Source organism: Crotalus tigris, unplaced genomic scaffold (genome assembly GCF_016545835.1).
Source record: "Crotalus tigris isolate CLP2741 ecotype Arizona unplaced genomic scaffold, ASM1654583v1 scf7180000018925.3142382, whole genome shotgun sequence".
Taxonomy (NCBI): Eukaryota; Metazoa; Chordata; class Lepidosauria; order Squamata; family Viperidae; genus Crotalus; species Crotalus tigris.
In genome coordinates this window covers 195,912-220,007 of record NW_024097278.1, presented here as the reverse complement: position 1 = coordinate 220,007, position 24,096 = coordinate 195,912, and the positions used below count along the sequence as shown (strand labels likewise).

Here is a 24,096-nt window from a genome sequence, read left to right as displayed (position 1 = left end):
TATACCACAAGAGTACGTCCATGATGAAATATCAATGCCTGTTTGTTCTTTCAATTTTCTTCGCCGTTGTGGTTTTGTATGTGTGTGTTTGTGTGTGTGTACGCAACAAGGACTAGAGAGGATATGTAGATGTTTTGATGCATTCTTATGGTTTTATTGCTTGCAAGCTGGAACTTAACCTTTCTAAAATTTAGAGAATAAGTGGCATATACACTGCATGGATTAATAAATGAATTACGTAATAGATTATGATCTGTTTTTTTTTCTTTTGATTAAGAAATGTGTTCCCACAATCGTTTGAATAAAAGAATAAATATAGATTCGCTTGTCTTCTTTCCAAGAGCCCTTTGCAAAAGGAATAAAGAGTACTCAAACTAGCAGAAAATAATGCAGCCTGCCATTTTCATCACCAGTAGAAACATCTGACATGAGTCACCCCATTGTCAGACTTTATTATCTTTTAAATCAGGCACCATCCTATGACATATGCAGACAGACACTTATTAGGGGATGAGTCGTTGCCATCCAGAAATTGAATTCCTGTTGCTAAAATGTATTTCTAAAAAAGCTAATTTGTGGCTGGTACCCAAAGAGCTATTTTAGATTTAACCAAAAGGTCTTGGGGCAGGGGTAGGCAACCTTGGCTCTTTTATGACTGGTGGACTTCAACTCCCAGAATTCCTGAGCCAGCATGGCTCAACTAGGAAACCTCCCTCTTTCCCCTCACTTTCCCCTGACTGGCTCAGGAATTCTGGGAGTTGAAGTCCACAAGTCATACAAGAGCCAAGGTTGCCTACCCCTGTCTTAGGGGGTGGATTGGGCCAGGATACCAACCTCTCTGTACAGCTATTCCTCGACTTAACGATCACAATTGACCCCAAAATTTCTGTGGCTAAGCGAAACATTGGTTGAGTTTTGCCACAATTTATGACCTTCCTTGCCACCGTTGTTAAATGAATCACTGTGATTCTTAGTGTAGTAACAATGGTTGTTAAGTGAGTCAGGCTTCCCCCACTGACTTTGCATGTCAGGAAGTCACAAAAGGGGATCGATCACGTGACCCCAGGACACTGTGACCGTCATAAATAGGAGACAGTTGCCAAGCATCTGAATTTTGATCAGGTGACCCTGGGGATTGCTGCAAGGATCGTAGGTGTGAAACACGGTCATAAGTCGATTTTTTTCAGTGCTATGGGCAGTTGCGGACAACTGTAAATCAGGCTTAAGTGTAATGGATTGTGCACCTGCAGCAGCAGAGGAGGAAGATTTTGCCAACTCAGAGTTTTCCCAGAAAGAGACCCGGATTAAGAATCTATGCAGTCTCAAGCTGGATGGAGAAACGAAGGAAGAGTGTCATAACCTAGAACAGTGGTCCCCAATCCCTAGACCATGGACCGGCAGCGATCCACGGCATGCAGAAACTGAGAGATGAAGGCAGCAGCAAAACTATACCCTTTCTGATTCACAGACAAACCAATCTCCACGGAACTGGTCCCTAGCGGCCAAAAGGTTGGGGTCCACCATCCTAGAATATCTCAGGATCTATTTAGTAGCTTACAAAGTTATAGCTTTAATTTGGCGAGACTCTGTCTATTTAAGCAAATAAAGCACTGGAGTTGATTGGCGTTCACTGGGTTAGGATGACTCCTCCATAGCAGTTCATCACTTATATCTATAGTAATGCAGATCATTGCTTTAGTCTGGCAAGATTCTGTCTATAGGTGAACAACAATAAAGACACAAATGAGAAGTAACTACGTGTGTCATTCTTGATTCTTGGGGACTGAGAGGTAGTGCTATTTACTTACATCTTCTACCACCACTGATGATGATGGTCACTGCTTGTAAACCCTGTTTTGAATCTTAAGTCCCTGCAGTTGAAATTTTAAGGCCCATATTTTAAATGTTTCTAGTCTGGAATAGCGCTGAATAAAAATCCTCAGGTGCCAAACTTTTGACATTTCCCTGTGTTGTTGGCTGATCAAAGTCTCTTGAGGACTTGTGTTGGTGTTCCTGTTGCTGCTGTCCTCGTTACTTGGAAGAAAAAAGGGTAAAAATATAAATCTGTACAACGAGCAGGGCGCTGTCTTGAGCTTGTGATAACCGAATGGCACCATCAGTTTTCTGCATTATCACTCTCTGGGTTTTACAGTAGCATGAGAGACACTGGCAGCTCTGCTTTTCCATTGACTTTTGCCTTGAATGCTTGTTGACATCACTGAAATTACTCCTAGTATTTGTAAGGTCAGTTAAATTAACTTAGAATTGTCACCTTTCTAAATATAGGCAGTCCTTGACTTAGCAATTGTTTGTTTAGTGACCGTTTGAAGTAACAGCGGTACTGAAAAAAGTGATTTATGGCCATTTTTCACACTTAACGCCCATGGCAGCATCCCCATAGTTGCGTGTTCAGAATTCAGACACTTGGCAAAACTGACTCCTATTTATGACGGTCGCACTGTCCCGGGGTCACGTGATCCCCTTTTGCGACCTGACAAGCAAAGTCAGTGGGGAAGCCAGGTTCACTCAACAGCCGTGTTGCTAAATTAACAACTGCAGTGATTCACTTAACAACCATTGCAAGAAAGGTCGTAAAATGGGGCAAAATTCACTTAAAACTGTCTTGCTTAGCAACAGAAATATGGGGCTCTGTGGTGATCGTAAGTCGAGGACTACCTGTATGTTGCTACCGTGTTTCCCCGAAAATAAGATCCAACTGGAAAATAAGCCCTAGACCAGGGGTAGGCAACCGTGGCTCTTTTATGACTCATGGATTTCAACTCCCAGAATCCCTGAGCCAGCATGGCTCAGCTTGGAAACCTCTCTCTTTCCCCTCAGCATGGCTGGCTCAGGAATTCTGGGAGTTGAAGTCCACGAGTCATAAAAGAGCTAAGATTGCCTACCCCTGACCTAGGCCTAGGCTGCTTTATGACTTGTGGACTTCAACTCCCAGAATTCCTGAGCCAGCATGGGGGAAACTTTGGCCCCTTCGTGACTCGTGGATTTCAACTCCCAGAATTCCTGAGCCAGCATGGCTCAGCTTGGAAACGTTTCCCTTTCCCCTCAGCGTGGCTGGCTCAGGAATTCTGGGAGTTGAAGTCCACAAGTCATAAAAGAGCCAAGGTTGCCTATCCCTGCCTTAGCCTGATTTTTTTCAAGATGCTTATAATATAAGCCCCACCCCTAAAATAAGCCCCAGTTAAGATTATCAGTGAGAGGGACACATTTAGTACCGTATTTCCCTGAATATAAGCCCTAACCGGAAAATAAGCCCTAAGACGTCTTTTGGAGCGAAAAATTTAATATAAGATCTGGTCTTATTTTCATGAAAACACAGTAATATGTTACATCAAGACTTTGCCTTTCTAAATACACTGCTAATACGTTACATCAAGACTTACAACACCTAGAAAGCTCTGTTGCTGTTTTTACTTATCTGCACTATAGTTAAAGCTTTATCCAAGTGCTAATGACGGTTCTATTATAACCACCACTGCAATAATAAAATCCTATGCCAAGAGAGCTAATTTCTAGCAATTTTCTTTGTAATAACAATCTTTGTCTACAATCTGAACTCAGATAGGAAAAAAAAAGTATCTAAAGCTACAGGAAGGGCTACTTTTAATGTGGAACACGTTACGACATATATCCTAATTTTAAAGCGATGTTGGTTTCTCAAATTTTGAGTAAGTGGAATGTCAGCTCAACCCATTTTTTTTAAAAAAAAAGCTAGTAATGGATCCAGTGTGCTCTGGTGGAATGTGTGGTCTTTTAAAATACAGATAGTCCTCAACTTACAACAGTCCATTTAGCAACTGTTCAAAGTTACAACAGCACTGAAAAAAATGACCATTTTTCACACTTACAACCATTTCATCATCCCCGTGGTCGCACGATCAAAATTCAGACGCTTGGCAACTGACTCATATTTACGACGGTTGCAGTGTCCCCCGGGTCACGTGATCTTGTTTTGCGACTTTCCTGCAAGCAAAGTCAAATGGAGAAGCCAGATTCACTTAACAACCCGTGTTGTTAACTTAACATCTGTAGCGATTCACTTAATGGCTGTCAGAAGAAAGGTCATAAAGTGGGGCAAAACCCACCCAATGTTTCACTTAGCAACCGAAAGATTGGGCTCGCAATTTTTAAAAGCATAAAATTGTATGTGGGAGAAAACTCTTTGGGCCTTAAAAATCCTGCAATTAGTTTCTTGGACATAATTTAAATTATAGCCCTTTAACACCCCCCTCCCTCTCCATATTTTCCAGATAATAATTGCCCAGCATGTTGGCACTACCAGACATAGCTGTAAACATGACCTGATACCTTGAGGACTATATGCATGGCCAACAAGTGATCTGCAGACCATGGAGCTGAAGGTGTGGGTCGACGGAGTCCAAAGGATTGTTTGTGGAGTCACAGAAGTTACAACTTGTCAGGAAGTCGTTATAGCCCTTGCCCAGGCTATAGGTGAGTATGCAGTCCTGATATTTATGGAGGAGGTGAGTGGGAAGAGGTTATCATTAATTCGGTTGGATCATTGGATCTGTCCTGACCAAACTGGCAACATGATCAGTGTACACTGTACTCTACATCATCCTAACTCAGAGGTAGGCAACCTTGGCTCTTTTATGACTGGTGGACTTCAACTCCCAGAATTCCTCAGCCAGCATGGCTCAGCTTGGAAACCTCTCCCTGTCCCCTCAGCATGGCTGGCTCAGGAATTCTGGGAGCTGAAGTCCACGAGTCAGGTTGCCTACCCCTGTCTCAGGTTGCCTACCCCTGTCTTAACTGATGATGTTACCTAGTTGGGTCATGAAACGTCTGCAAGAAAACCACCATCCTTAGAAATACCAAGAACCACCACCTCCTCCTCCGTCCCCCCTCCTCCTCTTCTTTTTTCTCCTCCTCCTCTTCTTCTTCCTCCTCCTCTTCCCTGCTAACCCCCCTCCCTTCTAACACTGATGATGTTTCCTAGTTGGGTCATGAAACATCTGCAAGAAAACCACCAAGCTCAGAGAGCCCCAAGGACCCCACAGTTCAAATCTCTAAGCAAACTCCTCTCCCTTCTAGCACTGATGATGTTCCCTAGTTGGGTCATGAAACGTCTGTAAGAAGACCACCAAGCTCAAAGAGCACCAAGGACCCCCACAGTTCAACCCTGAGCTGCCAATATTCTCTTCTAAAGTTAGCGAGGTTTCAGATCATGACTCAAGTACAATAAGGATAATTGTTTACACAGAGGAGAGTAACCGTTACAGATCAGATGTGGTTGATGGACATCACTGTATGCTTCCCAGCCCTCATGGAGATGTTCCAAGAGACAGAACATGTTATCCCGCCTCCAATTCGATTTCCCTTTTAAATTGGACAACCGCTCTTAGATCAGTCCTCGAGCTCAATGGGATATATAAAATATTTTGAATTTGAACCGTTTTGATCTTGAAAAGCCCTGCTTCTAAGTCACTACAGAGTGGCATTGAGCTCAGAATGGGATCAAAGCTCTCGGCTGTTTTGGATTCAACACCAGTCACTCTTGGAGCTGATCAAGTTCTGAATTCAAAATGTTTTATTCAGTATTCTTGAAAATAAAGTCCGGCCTTCCCTACAAATTCATGATAAACATTTTAGAACTTGTAAGACTTGGAATATCTGAAGGTTTGGTTTCATGTGTCCTGGACATAACTCAAGTCTAATCTGTTCTGATCAACAAGGGAGATAATTCTTCTTAACTGCAGGAGATTTTAAGAGAAATCTAAAGTTTCTCAACTCTATTTGGAAGATTTAGTAGTCAGGAGAGCTCTTGCCTGGAATCTTGACAGCTAGATATAGTAGTCCTCGTTTAGTGACCTGCGAAGTTACAACAGCACTGAAAAAGGTGACTTGGGACCGTTTTTCATACTTACGACCCTTGCAGCAATCCCCTGAATCAAAATTCAGATGCTTGTGCGACCAACTCATATTTATGATGGTTGCAACGTCCTGGGGGGGTCACATGATTCCGTTTTGTGACCTTTCTAAGAAGCAAAGTCCATGGGGAAAGCCAGATTCACTTAACAACGGTGTGACTCATTTAACAACCAGAAGGGATTCCCTTAACAAGCGTGGCAAGAAAGGCCGTGAAATGGGGTGGAACTTACTTAACAACATACATTTGGGGCTCTGTTGTGGTCGTAAGTCGAGGAACGCCCGTAGTAAAGGGAGCATTGAGGTTGTCTCACCTTGGCTGGTTGCATTCTGGGGTTTCCAAAGCAGTAGTAGTGATAGTTGCCTCTCTCTCAACTGGCTTGTATTGAGTTTCCAGTCCCTGCACCCGTAAAGATGCCATTTGTAAGCACCTGGGTGGTTTTAATGCTGCTACCAGTTTTCTAGGCCAGGGGTCCCCAACCCCTGGTCCACGGACGGGTACCGGGCCACGACATGTCAGCAACCTGGCCACACAAACAAGCAAAGCCCATCTGCGGGATGCGGGCAGCACACAAAACCACGCACTCTCCGGTCCGTGGAAAAACCTTTCTCCGCGGAACTGGTCCCTGGTGCCCAAATGGTTGGGGACCTCTGTCCTTAGGCAGCTCAGAACTGCTAACACTTGGTCAGTCCAGATCAAGAAATAAACCTCGACAAAGACTCAAAACTACCTTTATTAACCTAGACTAGTAAAAAAAAACCTTGCGGGTCCGATTCTGCTTTACTTCTTCCCCTTCTTATGTGGGTTTTTGAATTAAATGTTTAATTCGGTTCAAACTAAAAAAAATTTTTTTTATTAAAAAGTTTTTATTTTCCATTTATTCATACAAAATACAATTAAATTCCTAACCATTGGTACCGCCTGCCCATTCCCCCCAGGCTGCGTCCACCCTCTCTAATCCTTCCACACTTCCCTCCTCTTTCTCTCCTCCCCTCCTACTCTCTTCCCCTCCCCTTCTCCTCTAACCATCCTACTTCCTCCCTACTCCTTCCTCCCCTCTCATCCCTCTCACACACATGAACGCAGCCTAGGGCAGTGGTTCTCAACCTTTTTAATGCCGCGACCCCCAACCGGTCGTAAGTCAAGGACTACTCAACCGGTTGTAAGTTGAGGACTACTCAACTGGTGCAGCACCGTTTGCAGAATGGGACTTTTGGCAGGCTCAGCAGGACAGAGACAGCCTGGACAATTCCTATTGGCTTTGGAAAGCCAATAGAATTAGACTCTATTCAAGAGAGTCTATTCTATTGGCTTTCAAAAGCCAATAGAATAAAAGGGAGTAGCACAGCTAAGGAAAAGGGGGGGGGAATGGCGGACTGCGTTCTTTGGCGACCCCCGTGAAATGGTCGTTCGACCCCAAATGGGGTCCCGACCCACAGGTTGAGAACCATTGGCATAGGGGAAATGCCCAAGCATTTACCATGACTATATTATCATTACCCACCCATCCATCCACCCTCAACCCTCCCCCCCTCGCTTCTCAGAGCAGAGTACAGGGTTATTATTAAGAAAGTTAACAATAATAAAAAAAGAAAAAAAGAAAAAAAAAGAGAAGAAAAAACATCATACTTAACCTTTTAACTCCCCTTAAATTAAGTCATATAAACAAATCTCTACAACAGTTACTATAAAATTTACTCATAAAATAAATGAAACTTTATAGTCTCATATTTTTTCTGAATATAATCTAGCCATCTTCTCCATACAATAATATATCTTTCTTGTGTATGATCCTTCAAATAAGCAGAAATTTTTGCCATTTCTGCAAAAAACTAAAAAAAAATTTTTGATGTGGTTTCATTATCAAAAACTACTGTACCTATGCAGTAGTTTCTCCGTGTTAGGAAGTGACTTTTATACATGCCACTTCGATAACTTTTGTAGACGCAGTTTGTTTGTTTGCAAAGTGGTGGTGCTCGTGTAAATTTGGGTTAAATTATCAAAAGCATACTAAAAAGCAGAGATATCACCCTGCCAACAAAAGTGCGTATAGTCCAGGCCATGGTTTTCCCAGTTGCAATGTATGGCTGTGAAAGTTGGACCATAAGAAAGGCTGAGCGCCAAAGAATTGAGGCCTTTGAACTATGGTGCTGGAGAAGACTCCTGCGAGTCCCTTGGACTGCAAGGCGTTCAAACCGGTCAGTCCTAGAAGAGATCAACCCCGACTGCTCTTTAGAAGGCCAGATCCTGAAGTTGAAACTCAAATACTTTGGCCACCTAATGAGAAGGAAGGACTCACTGGAGAAGAGCCTAATGCTGGGAAAGATGAGGGCAATAGAAGAACGGGACGACAGAGAATGAGGTGGCTGGATGGAGTCACTGAAGCAGGAGGCGTGAGCTTAAATGGACTCCAGAAGATGGTAGAGGACAGGAAGACCTGGAGGAACGTTGTCCATGGGGTCACGATGGGTCGGACATGACTTCACAATTAACAACAACAATCATAAGCTACTTTTACCAGTGCATTAAGTAATTTGTTAATATTATGAAATGGCTTTTCGTAATACTTTTGACGACGTGGCTTGCTAGTTTGCAAACTGGTGGGGCTAATGTAGATTCCATTAAGTTATCATGAACTACTTTACCAGTGCAGTAAATAGTTTGATTATCTTAATTTTTTAAATTTGTGTCTGGAGCTCTTGTGGTGCACCCCTGCCCTCTGCTGGCTCATTCCTGTCATTGCAATTACAGGTAGTCTTCGACTTAACGATCACAATTGAGCCCAAAACTTATGTTGCTAAGGGAGACATTTGTTAAGTGAATTTTGCCCCATTTTACAATCTTTCTTTTACAACCGTTGTTAAGTGAATCACTGTGATTATTAAGTTAGTAACAGGGTTGTTAAATGAATCTGGCTTCCCTGTTGACTAAGTCACAAGGGGATCACGTGACCAGGGACACTGCAACGGTCATAAATGTGAGTCAGTTGCCAAGCATCTGAATTTTGATCACGTGACCACGGGGATGCTGCAACTGCCGTATGTGTGAAAAAAGCGGTCATAAGACACTTTTTTCGGCGCCGTTGTAACTTCAAACGGTCACTAAATGAACTGTTATAAGTCAAGGACTACCTGTGTGTCCATGCTCTTATTTATTTATTTCTTTTTTTTTTTTTAGGTCGTACCGGAAGGTATACTTTGATAGAAAAATGGAGAGATACAGAAAGACATTTAGCGCCTCACGAAAATCCTATCATTTCTTTGAACAAATGGGGACAGTACGCCAGCGACGTGCAACTCGTCTTGCGGCGTACCGGGCCGTCGCTTAGCGAGCGGCCGACTTCGGACAGCGTCGCTCGGATCCCGGAAAGGACTTTGTATCGGCAGAGCCTCCCTCCCTTGGCCAAGCTCCGGCCCCAGAACGACAAGTCGATTAAAAGGAGAGAGCCCAAACGTAAGTCCTTGACTTTCACCGGCGGCGCCAAAGGATTAATGGACATTTTTGGGAAGAGCAAAGAGCACGAGTTCAAGCAGAAGGTCCTCCACTGCAAGACCACAGTGGATGAGTTGAAAAAGCTGGTGCACCTCCAGACGGAGAAGTTGCAGTCGGTGGAGAAACAGCTGGACACCAACGAGGCCGAGATCAGATACTGGGAGCAGAAGTTCAGCTTCAGCCTGGAGGACGAAATTCTCAAGCTGGAGCAGAAGGTCAAGCGGAACGAGGTGGAGATCGAGGAGGAGGAGTTTTGGGAGAACGAGCTCCAGATTGAGCAGGAGAACGAGAAGCAGCTGAAGGAGCAGCTGCAGGAGATCCGGCAGAGGATATTGGACTGCGAAAGCAAGCTGAAGGACTACGTGGTCCAGATCCACCACATGGAAAGCGGCCTGGAAGCGGAGAAGTTGCAACGGGAAGTCCAGGAGGCTAAGGTCAATGAAGAAGAAGTCAGAGAGAAGATCGACAAAGTCAGAGGAGAGCTTGACCTCCATGGCCAGCAAAGTCTCCGCCTGGAAAACGGCATCAAAGCGGTGGAAAGGTCTCTGGGACAAGCGGCCAAGCGGTTACAGGTGGGGTCCATTTTCTCCGTCTTCAGATATTTTATGAGTCGATCAAAATACGAAACGCAGAAATACAAAAAAAAAAATGAAGATGAGGGGAAAATAAGGGAGACAAGGGGAAAGAGAGGGGAGGGAAGCATAAAGGGGAAAGGAAAAGACAGCCATTGGCCTCCAACTCCTTTTGGCGCAGTAGAATAAGGTAACAACATAAAACCTCGACTTTTTACTTTTTTCTAATACTGTACATGCTTTTTTTATAACATGTTATTAGTTTCTAAGGTTACAATTCATACGTGCTTAGTAAACAACGTGTTGTCGAGTCCATTTGTCTTACTAAACCAGCGGTTCTCAACCTGTGGGTCAGGACCCCATTCGGTGTTGAACGACCATTTCACGGGGATCGCCAAACAACGCAGTCCGCCATTTTTCCCCCCTTTTCCTTAGCTGTGCTACTCCCTTTTATTCTATTGGCTTTTGAAAGCCAATAGAATAGACTCTCTTGAATAGAGTCTAATTCTATTGGCTTTCAAAAGCCAATAGGAATTGTCCAGGCTGTCTCTGCACTGCTGAGCCCGCCAAAATCCCATTCTGCAAACGGTGCTGCAAGTTGTCTGCAGCGAAGGCGAGCTGTCTGGAAGCTTCCACCCCTCCCTGCTGAGCAACTACTAAAAATGTAAGTAAAAGAGGGCCAGGGGTGGGAGGTGGGAGGCCGGCGGGCGCAGGGAGGGTTGCTGGCATGCGTGGGGCCCGGCGAGTGCCTTACCTCCCTTGGGCTGGGCCAGTTGGTGGCCCAGCCGGTGGTGGGCCTGCGCCGTCTCTGCCGCTTGCCAGCTACGCCTCGGACAGCGCAGGGAGCGGCACCACGCATGCACGGCGCTCCCGGGCAGGGAAAGTCCTCGACTTACGACTGGTTGGGTAGTCCTTGACTTACGACCGGTTGGGTAGTCCTCGACTTACGACCGGTTGGGGGTCGCGGCATTAAAAAGGTTGAGAACCACTGTACTAAACAATACATATTGAGTTCCTCACCTCTACCCCGTTTTTTCAGCCATTGGTAAAAGACATCCCATGCTTGGAAATATTCTGTGTCTTCCTTTTCTTTACTCTTCAGTGTAAGTCTATCCATTTCTGCAAAGTCCAATACTTTTCTTAATTATCTCTTCTTCGGATGGCGTTTCCTTATTTTTCCCATACGGAGCAAATACAATTCTTGCTGCTGTTAATACGTGTAACATTAAATACATAGTTTCTTTATCGTATTTCCCTGATAGTATACCTAACAAAAATACCGTACATAACTAATGTTTTCTATAACAACAAGCTTATCTAATCCGCAAAACCCAAAAGGATTGGTTTCGGGTCAATAATCCTTGTCTCGTAATGGAAAAGTCATGCTAAGGCTCCAGGTGTTGTGATCCGTCGACTGCTTGCAGTCAGATGAGGAGGAGGAGGAGGAGGAGACTGGGTCAACTTCAGAGCCTTTGGAAGGCTCTGATGAGGAAGCACAATCAGAGGCAGAGCCGGGACCGTCTGTCTGTGCCCAGGTGGAGAGGCAGCTGTCTTCGGGGCCTGATCTGAGTGAAGGGGAGGAACAGATGGGGCCCGTCCCAGATGGGTGTATGCATGGAGAGGAGAGGAGAGCAATGGAAGGCAATAAGCCGAGTCTCAGGGCAAAGAAGACCTAGATCAGGGGTAGGCAACCTTGGCTCTTTTATAACTTGTGGACTTCAACTCCCAGAATTCCTGAGCCAGCCAGCCAGTTGAAGTCCACTAGTCATGAAGGGGGCCATAGTTCCCCCACGCTGGCTCAGGAATTCTGGAAGTTGAAGTCCACGAGTCATAAAAGAGCCAAGGTTGCCTACTCCTGACCTAGATGCTAGTCAACCTCTCCCTGGCTGGGAAATAAATAGTAGAGGTTTGGGAGTGGCCTGTTGTTGCAGACAACGTTGGTTTTCCAGGGAACATCAATCAAGCCGGATTCCTTTACCAAAACCAGGTTTGTCAGGACTCCTTGCTCTGTCTTTGAGATGTCAACTGAGTCTCCCTACTGGGAAATAATAGGTAGTGAATTTCCCTCAGCTGGTGTGAACAGGGACTGTTTCTGCTTAATTTAATCCTTGAAAGAGTTTCTATCTGGAGCAGTGGTTCTCAACCTTTCTAATGCCGCGACCCTATAATACAGTTCCCCATGTTGTGGTGACCCCAACCACTTATACATCACCGGGTGCCAGGGGCGTGGCCAAAGAAAAGGGGGGAAAAATGGCGGACAGCCTTGTTTGGCGACCCCCGTGAAATGGTCGTTCAACCCCAAATGGGGTCCCGACCCACAGGTTGAGAACCACTGATCTGGAGGCTTCAGGTCAACAGAGACTGTTCAGCTGCCAAAGATTGGGACAGAATAACTTCCTCCGATGGTTTGGGTGGAGCGAGGATTGAAAATTGGCCCTGCATTATCTTGGAACACCGGCCGTTCTCATTTCTCTTAAGTGGGAGCAACATCATTCAGAACTGTCCGGTTGAATCATCCCTAACAGTGAGAACAAATTGGGACAAATCGCCTTCAGAAATTGTGGGTGCCCCCACAATAGAGGCTGTTAAGAAAAGACTGGATAGCCATCGATCCAAAATAACATAGGTCTGCTGAGAGAGCGAGGGGCTGGACTAGATGACCTCCCATTCAGCAGATATGTGTCCGCTGAAGAGCAGCAGAAATGATTAGGGGGCTGGAGACTAAAACGCATGAAGAACGGTTACAGGAATTGGGTATGTCCAGTCTAGTCTAATGAAAAGAAGGACTGGGGGGGGGGGGAAGCATGAAAGCAGTCTTCCAATATTGGAGGGGCTCCTACAAAGACAAGGGGGGGGGTCAAAACTATTTTCCAAAGCACCAAAAGGCAAGAAACAACGGTTGGAAAGTGACCAACTTGGGAGAGAAGCAACGTAGAACTAAGGAGGAATTTCCTAACAAAGGAAATTTCCTAACAAATCCATCAAGGCAACAGCTTGTCTCCAGAAGTTGTGGGTGCGCCATATCACTGGAGGCTTTTAAGAAAAGACTGGGCTAGAAAGAGAAGCAAAAGGAAGACTTATAGAGACAAGAAGTATAAAACAAAATAAAAACAAAAAAAATAGATCAAGTTAAAAATGGGAGACGTAATTAGGCTCTTTTCTATAAATATTAATGGATTAAATATATCAAGAAAAAGAGTTTAGACATTTAACAATTTAAGGAAATTGGATGTAGATGTGATGTATCTTTAGGAAGTTTACATAAAATAGGATCATAGAAAATTACTAGAGAAAGTAAAATTTAGAAACATTATACACAATATTAGCATAAAACGAGAAAGGAGGAATTATTATATATGTCAAAGAAAAATAAAATTAAATAAATATACTTGGATGAAAAAGGGTGAATTTTAATGTTGGAAATAGTATTAGAGTAAAAACAGTATATGCACTAAATAATATCAGAATATTTGTATGATCACCATGCTTAGATGGAATTCCGGTTGAGTCTTATAAAAAATATGAGTGTTACTAAAATGAATAATGTTGGATTCCTAGTAAGTAGTAGAATATGAAAGAAGGAAAATGTAAATAAGAAACAATGGGGCAATAAGGACAAATATTTCAAAGAAGAAAGAGGGGGGAAATGTAAAGAATAGAAGAGTACTTACAAACTGCTGTTAACAAAAAAGGATATATTACGTGTGTATGTGTGTAATGTTTGTTGTGTTTTGTTTTGTTTTGTTGGTCTAAAATAATAATAAAAAATATTTAAAAAAAAGAAGAGACTGGGCAGCCATCGTCTCCTGCCAGAGCAAGGGGGCTGGGCTAGATGACCTCCAAAAGTCCCTTCCAACTCCATCACTGTTACTGAATCTGCCTTACTTTCTTCTCCTCCTCCTTAGGAAAGAGAACAAGAACTGGAGCAGCTGACAAAAGAACTGCGTCAAGTCAACCTCCAACAGTTCATCCAACAGACGGGGACAAAAGTCACGGTCCTTCCGGCTGAACCCATTGAATCGGAGGCTTCACACCCAGAGCTTGAGAAAGGTACTTTTGAGATGACCCCCTTCCTAAGACAGGTCGTAAGGGGGATCCGTTGAAAGTTCACCGTTGGCCTTTGGAGGGTTGGGCAAAAAACGCTTGGATCGATGTGGGCAGGCTCAACTGATTTGCACACCAGCAAGAAGCCTTTCCTTTGTAAACGAGAGGGAGAAGATAGATACATTAGGTCAGGAGCGTCCAACCTTGGAAATCTCAATAGCTATGGACTTCAACTCCTAGGGTTCCCCCTGCCAGCAAGGGTTTGAAGATGCCAAGGGTGGAGACCCTTGCATTAGGAGTAGTGAGACAAGCTGGTGAGACAAGACAAGGTTGACTCAAGTCTTCCATCCTTCCCAGGTCGGTAAAATGAGGACCCTGATTGTTGGGGGCAAGATGCTGACTCTGTAAACTGCTTAGAGAGGGCAGTAAAAGCATTGTGAAGCGGTATATAAGTGCTATTCTATTTCTATTCTGTTCTATTCATTCCAATTTCTATTCTATTCTCCTGGTGGCGAAGGGGCCAGAATGCAGTATTGCCGGCTGACTCTGCCCACTGCCAGCAGTTCGATCCTAACCGGGTCAGGGTTGACTCAGCCTTCCATGCTTCTGAGGTCAATAAAATGAGGACCCAGATTGTTGGGGGCAACGTGCTGACTCTGTAAGCTGCTTAGAGAGGGTTGTAAAAGCATTGTGAAGCAGTATATAAGTGTTATTCTAATTCTGTTTCTATTCTGTTCTATTCATTCCAATTTCTATTCTATTCTGTTCTGTTCTATTCTATTCTATTCTATTCTCCTTGTGGCGTAGGGGTCAGAATGCAGTATTGCCGGCTGACTCTGCCCACTGCCAGCAGTTTGATCCTAACCGGGTCAGGGTTGACTCAGCCTTCCATCCTTCCGAGGTCGATAAAATGAGGACCCGGATTGTTGGGGGCAACGTGCTGACTCTGTAAACTGCTTAGAGAGGGCTGTAAAGGACTATGAAGCAGTATACAAGTCTATTGCTATTGCTACCTACCCTACCTTTCACATTTCCTTTCCTTTTTCCTTTCCTCCCTCTCTTTTTCTTCCTACCGAACTGTGGTGGCACTGTGGTTAGAGTGCAATAGTCCAGGCTAACTCTGCCCACTGCCAGCAGTTCGATCCTGGCCGACTCAAGGTGGACTCAGCCTTCCATCTTTCCGAGGTCGATAAAATGAAGACCCAGATTGTTGGGGGGTCAACATGCTGACTCTGTAAACCATTTAGAGAAGGCCGTAAAGGACTATGAAGCAGTATACAAGTCTAGTGCTATTGCTACCTACCCTACCTTTTGCATTTCCTTTCCTTTCCTCTCTCTTTTTCTTCCTACCAAACTGTGGTTGCTCAGTGGTTAGAATGCAATATTCCAGGCTAACTCTGCCCACTGCCAGCAGTTCAATCCTAACCAGGTCAAGGTGGACTTAGCCTTCCATCCTTCCGAGGTCGATAAAATGAGGACCCAGATTGTTGGGGGGGTCAACATGCTGACTCTGTAAAACCACTTAGAAAGGGCTGTAATGTACCGTGAAGCAGTACATAAGTCTATTACTATTTCTTCTGTTGAGTATCTCTTAAGGGTACGATACAGGTAGTCCTTGATTTATAACCACAAGCTAGTCTTCAACTTACAACCACAATTGAGCCCAAAATTTCCTGTGGCTAAACGAGACATTTGTTAAGTTGGGTTTTGTCCCATTTCACGACCTTTTTTGCCACAGTTGTTAAGTGACTCTCCGCAGTTGTTGAGTTAGTAACATGGTTGTTAAGTGAATCTGGTTTTCCCATTGACTGCTTGTCCGAAGGTTACAAAAGGTGAGCGTGTGACCTCCAGGACGCTGCAACTGTCGTAAATATGAACCAGTTGTGGAGCCTCTGAATTTTGATCACGTGACTGCGGGGAGGCCGCAACAAGACGTAAGTGTGAAAAACGGTCAGAAGTCACTTTTTCCAGTGCCATTGTAAGTAACTTTGGTCACTAAATGAACTTGTTGTAAGTCGAGGAGCGCCTGTACTGAGAGATGGAGGATAAGATTAAGGATGGAGCTCAACGTGGATGGAGACACTCCTTCCTCCATCGGTTCTTCCACCCTTAGGGATTGGCAATCCACGTTGAGGCGGAACCTGTTAAGATAACCATGTTCAAAGGCGTCATAGTAACCTAGTTCTTCTCCCACAGAACCCGTCTTTCAGACCAGCTCCCTCAAACGCCCAACTTCCTCAAGGCAGCTTCCCAGCAACCTCCGGATCTTGCAGAACCCGCTGTCCTCTGGTTTTAACCCCGAGGGCATTTACGTATAACAGCCTGAAGTTCTTCTGGAGAGGACGTTTCAAGATACCAAGGACCACACACCCGTTTCCTCCTGTTGGATTTCTTCTCCCCGGGACGTGTGGAGAAAGAAGAAGACCAAACCTGGCATTCTAAATGCCACACAGGGGCATTTCATTGCCTGATTTTTAATCCGATTTGCAACAAGCGTGGAGTCCCGCGCCGGGCGCTGATTACGATGAAAAAGAAACAGAACAGCCTCCGCCGTTGCTTCCAGAACAGCCATGTGAAAATAGCTTTCTTTGTTTTGTTTTAAATATTATTACTGCTGTTTCTGAAGCATTTGGATAAATATTTCTTGGCAGGCATCCGTGGCTGATCAGAGCCCCCCCCCCCAAAAAAATTGCTCACTCTATGTCAGGAGTGGGGAACAATATGACTTTTATGACTTGTGGACTTCAACACCCAGAATTCCTGAGCCAGCATGGCTGTTTTAGGAATTCTGGGAGTTGAAGTCCCTCATAGCTGTCTCAGGAATTCTGGGAGTTGAAGTCCCTCATAGCTGTCTCAGGAATTCTGGGAGTTGAAGTCCACAGGTCATAAAGGGGCCATCGTTCCCTACCTCTGCTCTATGCAGTTGGATTAGGGATTAATTTATTCCATTTTAATTGAAGAACATGTGTGAATGTGGGCACATCGTTTCTAGTTGCAGGTCTTGCTTTAGAGCAGGACTGCATTACCCCCATCCATGGCAGTTGCTATCTAAGATGCCATTTTCAATTAAGTTCTCCCTCTATCCTTGTTTACTCTTGTGTAGCATCACTTTACACCAGGAGGTCTTCAAACTTGGCCCTTTTATGACTTGTGGACTTCAACTCCCAGAATTCCTCAGCCAGGTACTTTGGCTGAGGAATTCTGGGAGTTGGTCCACAAGTCATAAAAGGGCTAAGTTTGAAGACTCCAGCTTTACATTATGTGTTGATAAGAGCTTGGTAGATCTTACCCAACCTGTTGCTAGTTGGGGATGTGGTGATGAAGCTGCAGCTCAGGGTGAGGGATCCTAAATATTAAAGAAAAGGCAAACATATAGCTTTCTTCAGTTATTACTAGGTTGCAAGCTTTAGTATGTTTCATAATTGGTCATGCTAGGAATGTCCACTCCTGCAAGGTAGCTGAAAGAGAGTTGAAGGACAAAAATTGGATAAAGTTCCATTTTAGGTCAGGTATAACTTGGGTTTTGCCCATAATGATGCCATGCCTGCAGCGTGAAAGTTGTGTTTGTGTACGTGTGTAGGTACGTAAGAAAGAGAGAGAAAGAGTCTACACAGGTATGAATGAATGTGTGTGACGATCAAAACAATGTGGTGTTCCATCACCACAAAGAGTCACAACGTCCAAACTTGTTGAAGCTTAAAAGAAAAGAGTTTTGAAGTTTGTTTTGTGGTGGGTTTTCTTGTGTTACGGCCATTGTGAGATCCCCCCCTTTTTTTTTTTTTTTTTTTTTTTTTTAGTAGCCAGTGGATTTTTCCCACTTATAAAGATCCCCGGGCCTGAAACTCCACATTGTAAAGATAGATTTAGCATTTCAAGACCTCCTAGTTAGATAGCATTTTATGATAATGAAGTTTATATTTAAGATATTTTGCCATAAGGAATATGCCTATCAAAGAACAAAATACTATATCTCCTGTCCAATGTCTTGCCAAAGGAATTTCTCACCGTTTATTTTATTTTATTTTATTTTATTTTTACCACTACAGTGTTCTTGTATTATAGCCAGGACAGGCACAATCATCCATTATAATGTGGATTTGTGCCACTTACAATTTATGGGGTTGGCCAGCTGCTTAACAACATATTTTTTTGCAAAACAGGTCCATCAGTCCAACTTGGTTTGGGTTGTACATAAAATTGATGAAAAATGCTCAGGCCACAGGATGTGAAATAGTTGGACAGCTCCACCCTAATGCCTTGCCTATAGAATGAATATATATATATATATATATATATATATATATATATATATATATATATATATATATATATATATATATATATATATTCTGAGGTTTTCGCAGGTGTTTGTATGTAGGTCTTTGGTTATTCGGTTTTTCTCCCGCGTAAAATTGGAAGTGTCTTGGCGACGTTTCGACGAAGTCCTATTCGTCATCTTCAGGCTGGTGTTTTCAGCTTCGTGCTTCGAGCAGCAATGTGTGGTCTTAGCTGTTTCTTCCTTTTAACTGCCAGTGGGGGTATGAACTGATTGGGTGGGAGCTTAGCTGTGGAACACACCTCCACCCAATCAGAACACAGCCAAGCTCCCACCCAATCAGTTCATACCCCCACTGGCAGTTAAAAGGAAGAAACAGCTAAGACCACACATTGCTCCTCGAAGCACGAAGCTGAAAACACCAGCCTGAAGATGACGAACGGGACTTCGTCGAAACGTCGCCAAGACACTTCCAATTTTACGTGGGAGAAAACCCGAATAACCAAAGACCTACATATGTATGTATTTCTATAAACTGTTTGCAAAGTTATTTCAGTCCAGAATGATGACAATGCAAAAAGATTCTGAAGAAATGATCATTTATTTAAATAGAAGCACATTTATTTCTCACATAGCTTGTCACCCAATTACTACCCAAAATAATAGAATAGGTTTACAGAAGAAGAATGCATGTCTCAGAAAAAAAATAGGAATAAGCACATAAGTCACAGTTCGTGGTAAGTTGTTTTAGCAATTAGATTTCTGACCATTTTAAGTATTATGTCAAACAGAACACAAGACTATATTTTGAGTTATTTCCGGACGTTTCTGCATTGTTGAGTATTATCAAAACGTCTCAGAATTATTCGAAATTTTATGTTCATTACGATACACTATAAAATCAGAATTCAGGCCTTATGAATTGTACTCACTTTTTTTGAGAGTAGAGAGATGGATAAAATGCTCTTGGAGTGATAACACATTCACCTGAAAAAAAGGCGACTCCAATTTTAAGATAATCCCTATTTGCCCAAGAAAGAGAACACAGACAAAGGATTAAAAATACACGCTCATATCTTGTGCAGGGCTCAACTCCAGCTGAAACCAGTAGTGTGTGTGTGTGTGTGTGTGTGCGTACAAAAGTTTCATTTTAACAAAAGAGAAGGTTCAATCCCCCAATAGAACAAAACTCTTCGTAAATATTTCCCTTTCCTTTCCTGGAAATGCTGCATTCTGGATTTTGCTGATTCCGTGAGAGAAACCTAATCTCTCCTTGCCTAGAATTGTAACAAAAACAGGATTTGATACCATGAAAAAAAGTTATCGGCTGATGTTCAAAGGACAATTGGTTTGTCAAGTGAGTTTTCTTGAGCAACGTACAATCTCTAAGGCGTACTTAAGCAATGCCTGAATGTGCCCAAGAACCACGATACAGCTGCCTCCAGATGTGCAGACTTTAGTGTGTATGGTCTCCAGATGTGTAAGTTTGTTTCTAGAACTCAGCAGTCAGCCTGTCGTCTGTTCACGTTTCTGGAAAGTATTAAGATGAAGACAGCTGTTCCACAGTGCGAATGGGTCCTTCAGCCAAGATTTGCTTCACCCAAGAACGATCATATGTGTTCCTTCAGGAGCAGGGATTTTGAAGTGCCACCACTGCTATCGACTTCGCGTTCATTCAAGTAGTTCTTTCATCCAGTGCAAAGTACAAACCTTGAGCTAAGAACTCATCACAAAAGTTGAGTGGCACTGAAACTTAAGTTAGCCCCCTACAACGCTTCTCCAAACCAAGTCCATAAGGATCTGTCTTTGCTGTGAATTAAGCCATCTGCCCCTATTTGAATATTTCTTTCCAAAAGCTTCAGAGAGTAAGTTTAGTTTAGCTGGTAACGGAATTGTCCCAAACTACAATATGGAGTTCTAAACAGCACAGATTGGATGACTTACAATCCTCTTTAGCCCTTGGACATTTAAAAAGTCCTCAAAGGGGGTGTGATTAAAAGAGGTTTCAGTAATGGAAAATCGTGTTCTGGAGCCAGGAACTTTATTCTTAGGTACAGTCTAAATCAGTGGTTCTCAACCTGTGGGTCGTGACCCCATTTGGGGTCGAACGACCATTTCACGGGGGTCGCCATTTTTTCCCCTTTTCTTTGGCCACGCCCCTGGCACCCGGTGATGTATAAGTGTTTCGGGGTCACCACAACATGGGGAACTGTATTATGGGGTCGCGGCATTAGAAAGGTTGAGAACCACTGGTCTAAATCATCCTACCTCATTCCCTGCTCTCTTTATCATTTTTCTACAAATCCCCAATCCTCCCACTCAAATATTATGAAGTCTGCAGCCCGATAAGCTATCCGTTTCAAAAGATATGCAACAAAATTAATTGTGCAGGTATGATGACTCCAGTGGGAAATACAGGACCTTACATTTCCATTGCTTCTCCGTTTTGCATGTCATCTTTCCTGAGAATAGAACTGAAGGAAACATACCAAGAAAACCTTTCGTTCTATTTTTTTTTTTTTAAAGGAGAAGAATTTTGACAAGTCTAGGATGATATTTGTAGAGGCCGTTTCTCATTAGTCTAAGGCAGGGGTGTCCAACCAAGTCAACTTATAAGGCTTGTGGACTTCAACTCTCAGAATTTCCCAGCCATTCCCATGCTGGCTGGAGAATTCTGGGAGTTGAAGTCCACAAGCCTTATAAGTTGACAAGGTTGGACACTCCTGCCTTAAGGGATGGAGATAAGAAGACCATCTGAAGTCTCAATCCATGTTTTCTAGCCTTCAAGTGATGGTGACGTACGTGTGGGTCTAGGTGTCTTTGAGATCAGCAGAACGCTTCAAATACAGCCCGTAAGTGCAAACTAATTCATGTGGGTTGATAGTATTATGTCTGTCAGATGAGTTAGTCTTTGAGCAATAATTATATTTTTCCATATATATGAAAAGATTGATTAGATTTATTCACAGGCAAGAGGTTATACCTTGATGGAGTCATCCAGAGAATTACCCTCTCTTAATTCCTTTTGCAGACTCTCCGAGTCGACCAAATTCCTAATGTGCTTTATATAATGTGAATTAGGCCTTAATTGTTATTGTACATAACAAACCTGTATTCTGATTTATTTTCCATTATCGAATAGCTCTGTGCTGTATTTTATTAAATATATATATACATATCTATATATATATATATATATATATATATCAAAAGTATTACTTTTGTATTCCAGCTGGGTTTTTTTAAAAAAAGCATTAATTCATGCACATTTATTCTGTTTATGGCAGTATTTTAATGTTTTGGATGAAGGCCATCAGCTGTATGGAGATGACAAAACAATTCTGTTTATTTATTTATTCGCTCAGTATTTTTTGCTGCTTTACTATTTTTTTTTTAAATAAAATTTTCATTGCCAATAAAAGAGCCAACGGAACAAGCATACTTGTTTTAGTTAATGTTTTCAACACCACGCATCCCAGTCAGCTTCTGACAAGCAGTCGGTGAGGGAAAAGAGATCCGCTTAACAACTGCAGCGATCTATTTAACAACCGTAGGAAAAAAAAAGGATCAAATTTGATGTAACTTGCTTAACAATCAGCTTGTAAGTCAGGTACACTACCTCTTTGCTCACAGCTTGACAATAATGGGGGGCGTGGTTGGAACGCAGGGTAGGGAGCACAGCAGCTGTTGGGTCCGTGGGGCATGGCTGGCATCCTAAGGGCAGACACCCTGATGCCAGCAATGTCCCACGGCGTGGCAGACTTTCTCATAACAAAATGAACAGGTGTGATTAGTGGAGGTTTTGGACTGTGGGTAGCCCGTAGGTAAAAGGGGCAGATTAACTACGCTGGCTTTTGCGCGAGAAACCCAGAGCTGGTTTCACGGTTTCTGTGCCAATGTGGTTTCTTCAGTAAAGCTTTATCTTCTCGGAAAACAATGTCGCGGGAGTTTCCTTTTTCTGGATTCGCTGGCTGGACAGTTGATAGAAGGACTATCTGTACACTAGGCCAGGGGTAGGCAACCTTGGCTCTTTTATGACTCGTGGACTTCAACTCCCAGAATTCCTGAGCCAGCCATGCTGAGGGGAAAGGGAGAGGTTTCCAAGCTGAGCCATGCTGGCTCAGGAATTCTAGGAGTTCAAGTCCACGAGTCATAAAGCGGCCTAGGCCTAACCCAGGGATAACCTTGGCTCTTTTATGACTTGTGGACTTCAACTCCCAGAATTCCTGAGCCAGCCACGCTGAGGGGAAAGGGAGAGGTTTCCAAGCTGAGCCATGCTGGCTCAGGAATTCTGGGAGTTGAAGTCCATGAGTCATAAAAGAGCCAAGGTTGCCTACCCCTGATCTAGTATGTTGTTACCTGGAATTTTTAATCATCCTCTACTTCTGGGAAGTAAGGAGAAGAAAGATTAGAAGTCTTGCTTTTTAGCTGTTGCTTTTCTTTTTAGAATATCATCCCTTTAGAATTAAAAGAGTTGCTCCACTCCTTTTAATGAGCTGCTGGAAATGGAACTTTCCTAAAAGGTATTTGATTGGAAGGACCACTTGCTCCCCTCATCTTTGATTGATTAAAGTCAGAATATTTTTATTGAGCTGATCGTTATCGCTTTAAAAGTAGTCCTCGACTTAACAACAGTTTGTTTAGTGACTAAAGTTATGACAACACTGAAAAAAGTAACGTATGGCTGCTTTTCATACTTGCGACCGTTGCAGCATCCCCGTGGTCACGTGATCAAAATTCAGATGCTTGGCAACTGACTCATCTTTATGACGGTTGCAGTGTCCCGGGGTCACGTGATCCCCTTTTGCAACCTTCTGGCGAGCAAAAGCAATGGGGAAAGCCAGATTCACTTAACAACCGGCTTACTAACTTAACAACTGCAGCGATTTGTTTAATCACTGTGGCAAGAATAAAATGGGGCAAAATTCACTTAACTGATGTCTCAATTAGCAACAGAAATGTCGGGCTAAATTGTGGTCGTACGTCGAGGACTACCTGTATACTCTTCATCAGTGGGCTGGTGTCTAGGCAAGACACTTCTTTTCACAATATGAGTGTCACATGAGTGAATCACTGATGCATTGGTAGCCAAGCACCAGATAACAGAATAACCGAGTTGGAAGGGATCTTGGAGATCATCTAGTCCAGGGATTTTCAACCTTTTCACTCATTGTGCCACTTTTAGGATATGGCAACATCCGAGGACCACCAGCCACCTAGCAAGGTATCAAAAACTTGATGACCCCCCCCCCCCAAAAAAGGAAAAAATGATAAAGTACAGGTAGTCCTCGACTTACAACAATTCACTTAGTGACTGTTCGAAGTTACAATGGCACTGAAAAAAGTGCCCCCCAAGTTACAGCTGAGCAAAACACCTGCCTGCCCACCCTGCAGTGCTCTTCCTCCTGTCCGAGGTTTTCATTGTTGTGAGCATTTCTGTTGAGGATTGGCAGTGGGGGTGGGGTGGGGGGTGTTTGGTTTTTATCCCCCCCCCCTCCATCTGCTGGATGGTTGCAGCAGGTTTTGGTCACTTCACATGACGCTGGGACACTGTGACTGTCATAAATATGAATCAGTTGCCAAGCATCTGAATGTAAATCACACGACCCTGGAGATGCTGCAGCATTCCAGCTGATCAGCGCTTCTTCTGGGCTCAGCAGAAGCGCCAGGATCAGCACTGAGCTCCAGCTGGAGCCTGGCGCTGATCCTGGTGCTTCTGCTGAGCCCTGACAGCCCTGCAGCTGCAGCCATCTCTCGCTCAGGCTTGTGCGGTGCTGCCACCAGTTCAGCTCATTCCCCTCCCC

General features: G+C 43.6%; 1 protein-coding gene across 3 annotated transcripts in view; it reads left to right on the top strand.

Annotated features, from left to right (window-relative positions):
* RASSF8 (Ras association domain family member 8) overlaps positions 1-18,282 on the top strand; it is a 90,880-nt gene extending 72,598 nt beyond the window's left edge. For all 3 annotated transcript variants that reach the window (XM_039357524.1, XM_039357523.1, XM_039357525.1), the window contains exons 2-5: positions 4,269-4,470; positions 9,086-9,972; positions 13,878-14,022; positions 16,213-18,282. In XM_039357524.1, coding sequence (XP_039213458.1) covers positions 4,368-4,470; positions 9,086-9,972; positions 13,878-14,022; positions 16,213-16,334 — 1,257 coding nt within the window. In that variant the 5' untranslated portion in view covers positions 4,269-4,367 and the 3' untranslated portion in view covers positions 16,335-18,282. The remainder of the gene's footprint in view (positions 1-4,268; positions 4,471-9,085; positions 9,973-13,877; positions 14,023-16,212) is intronic.
* The last annotated feature ends 5,814 nt before the right edge of the window (positions 18,283-24,096 follow it).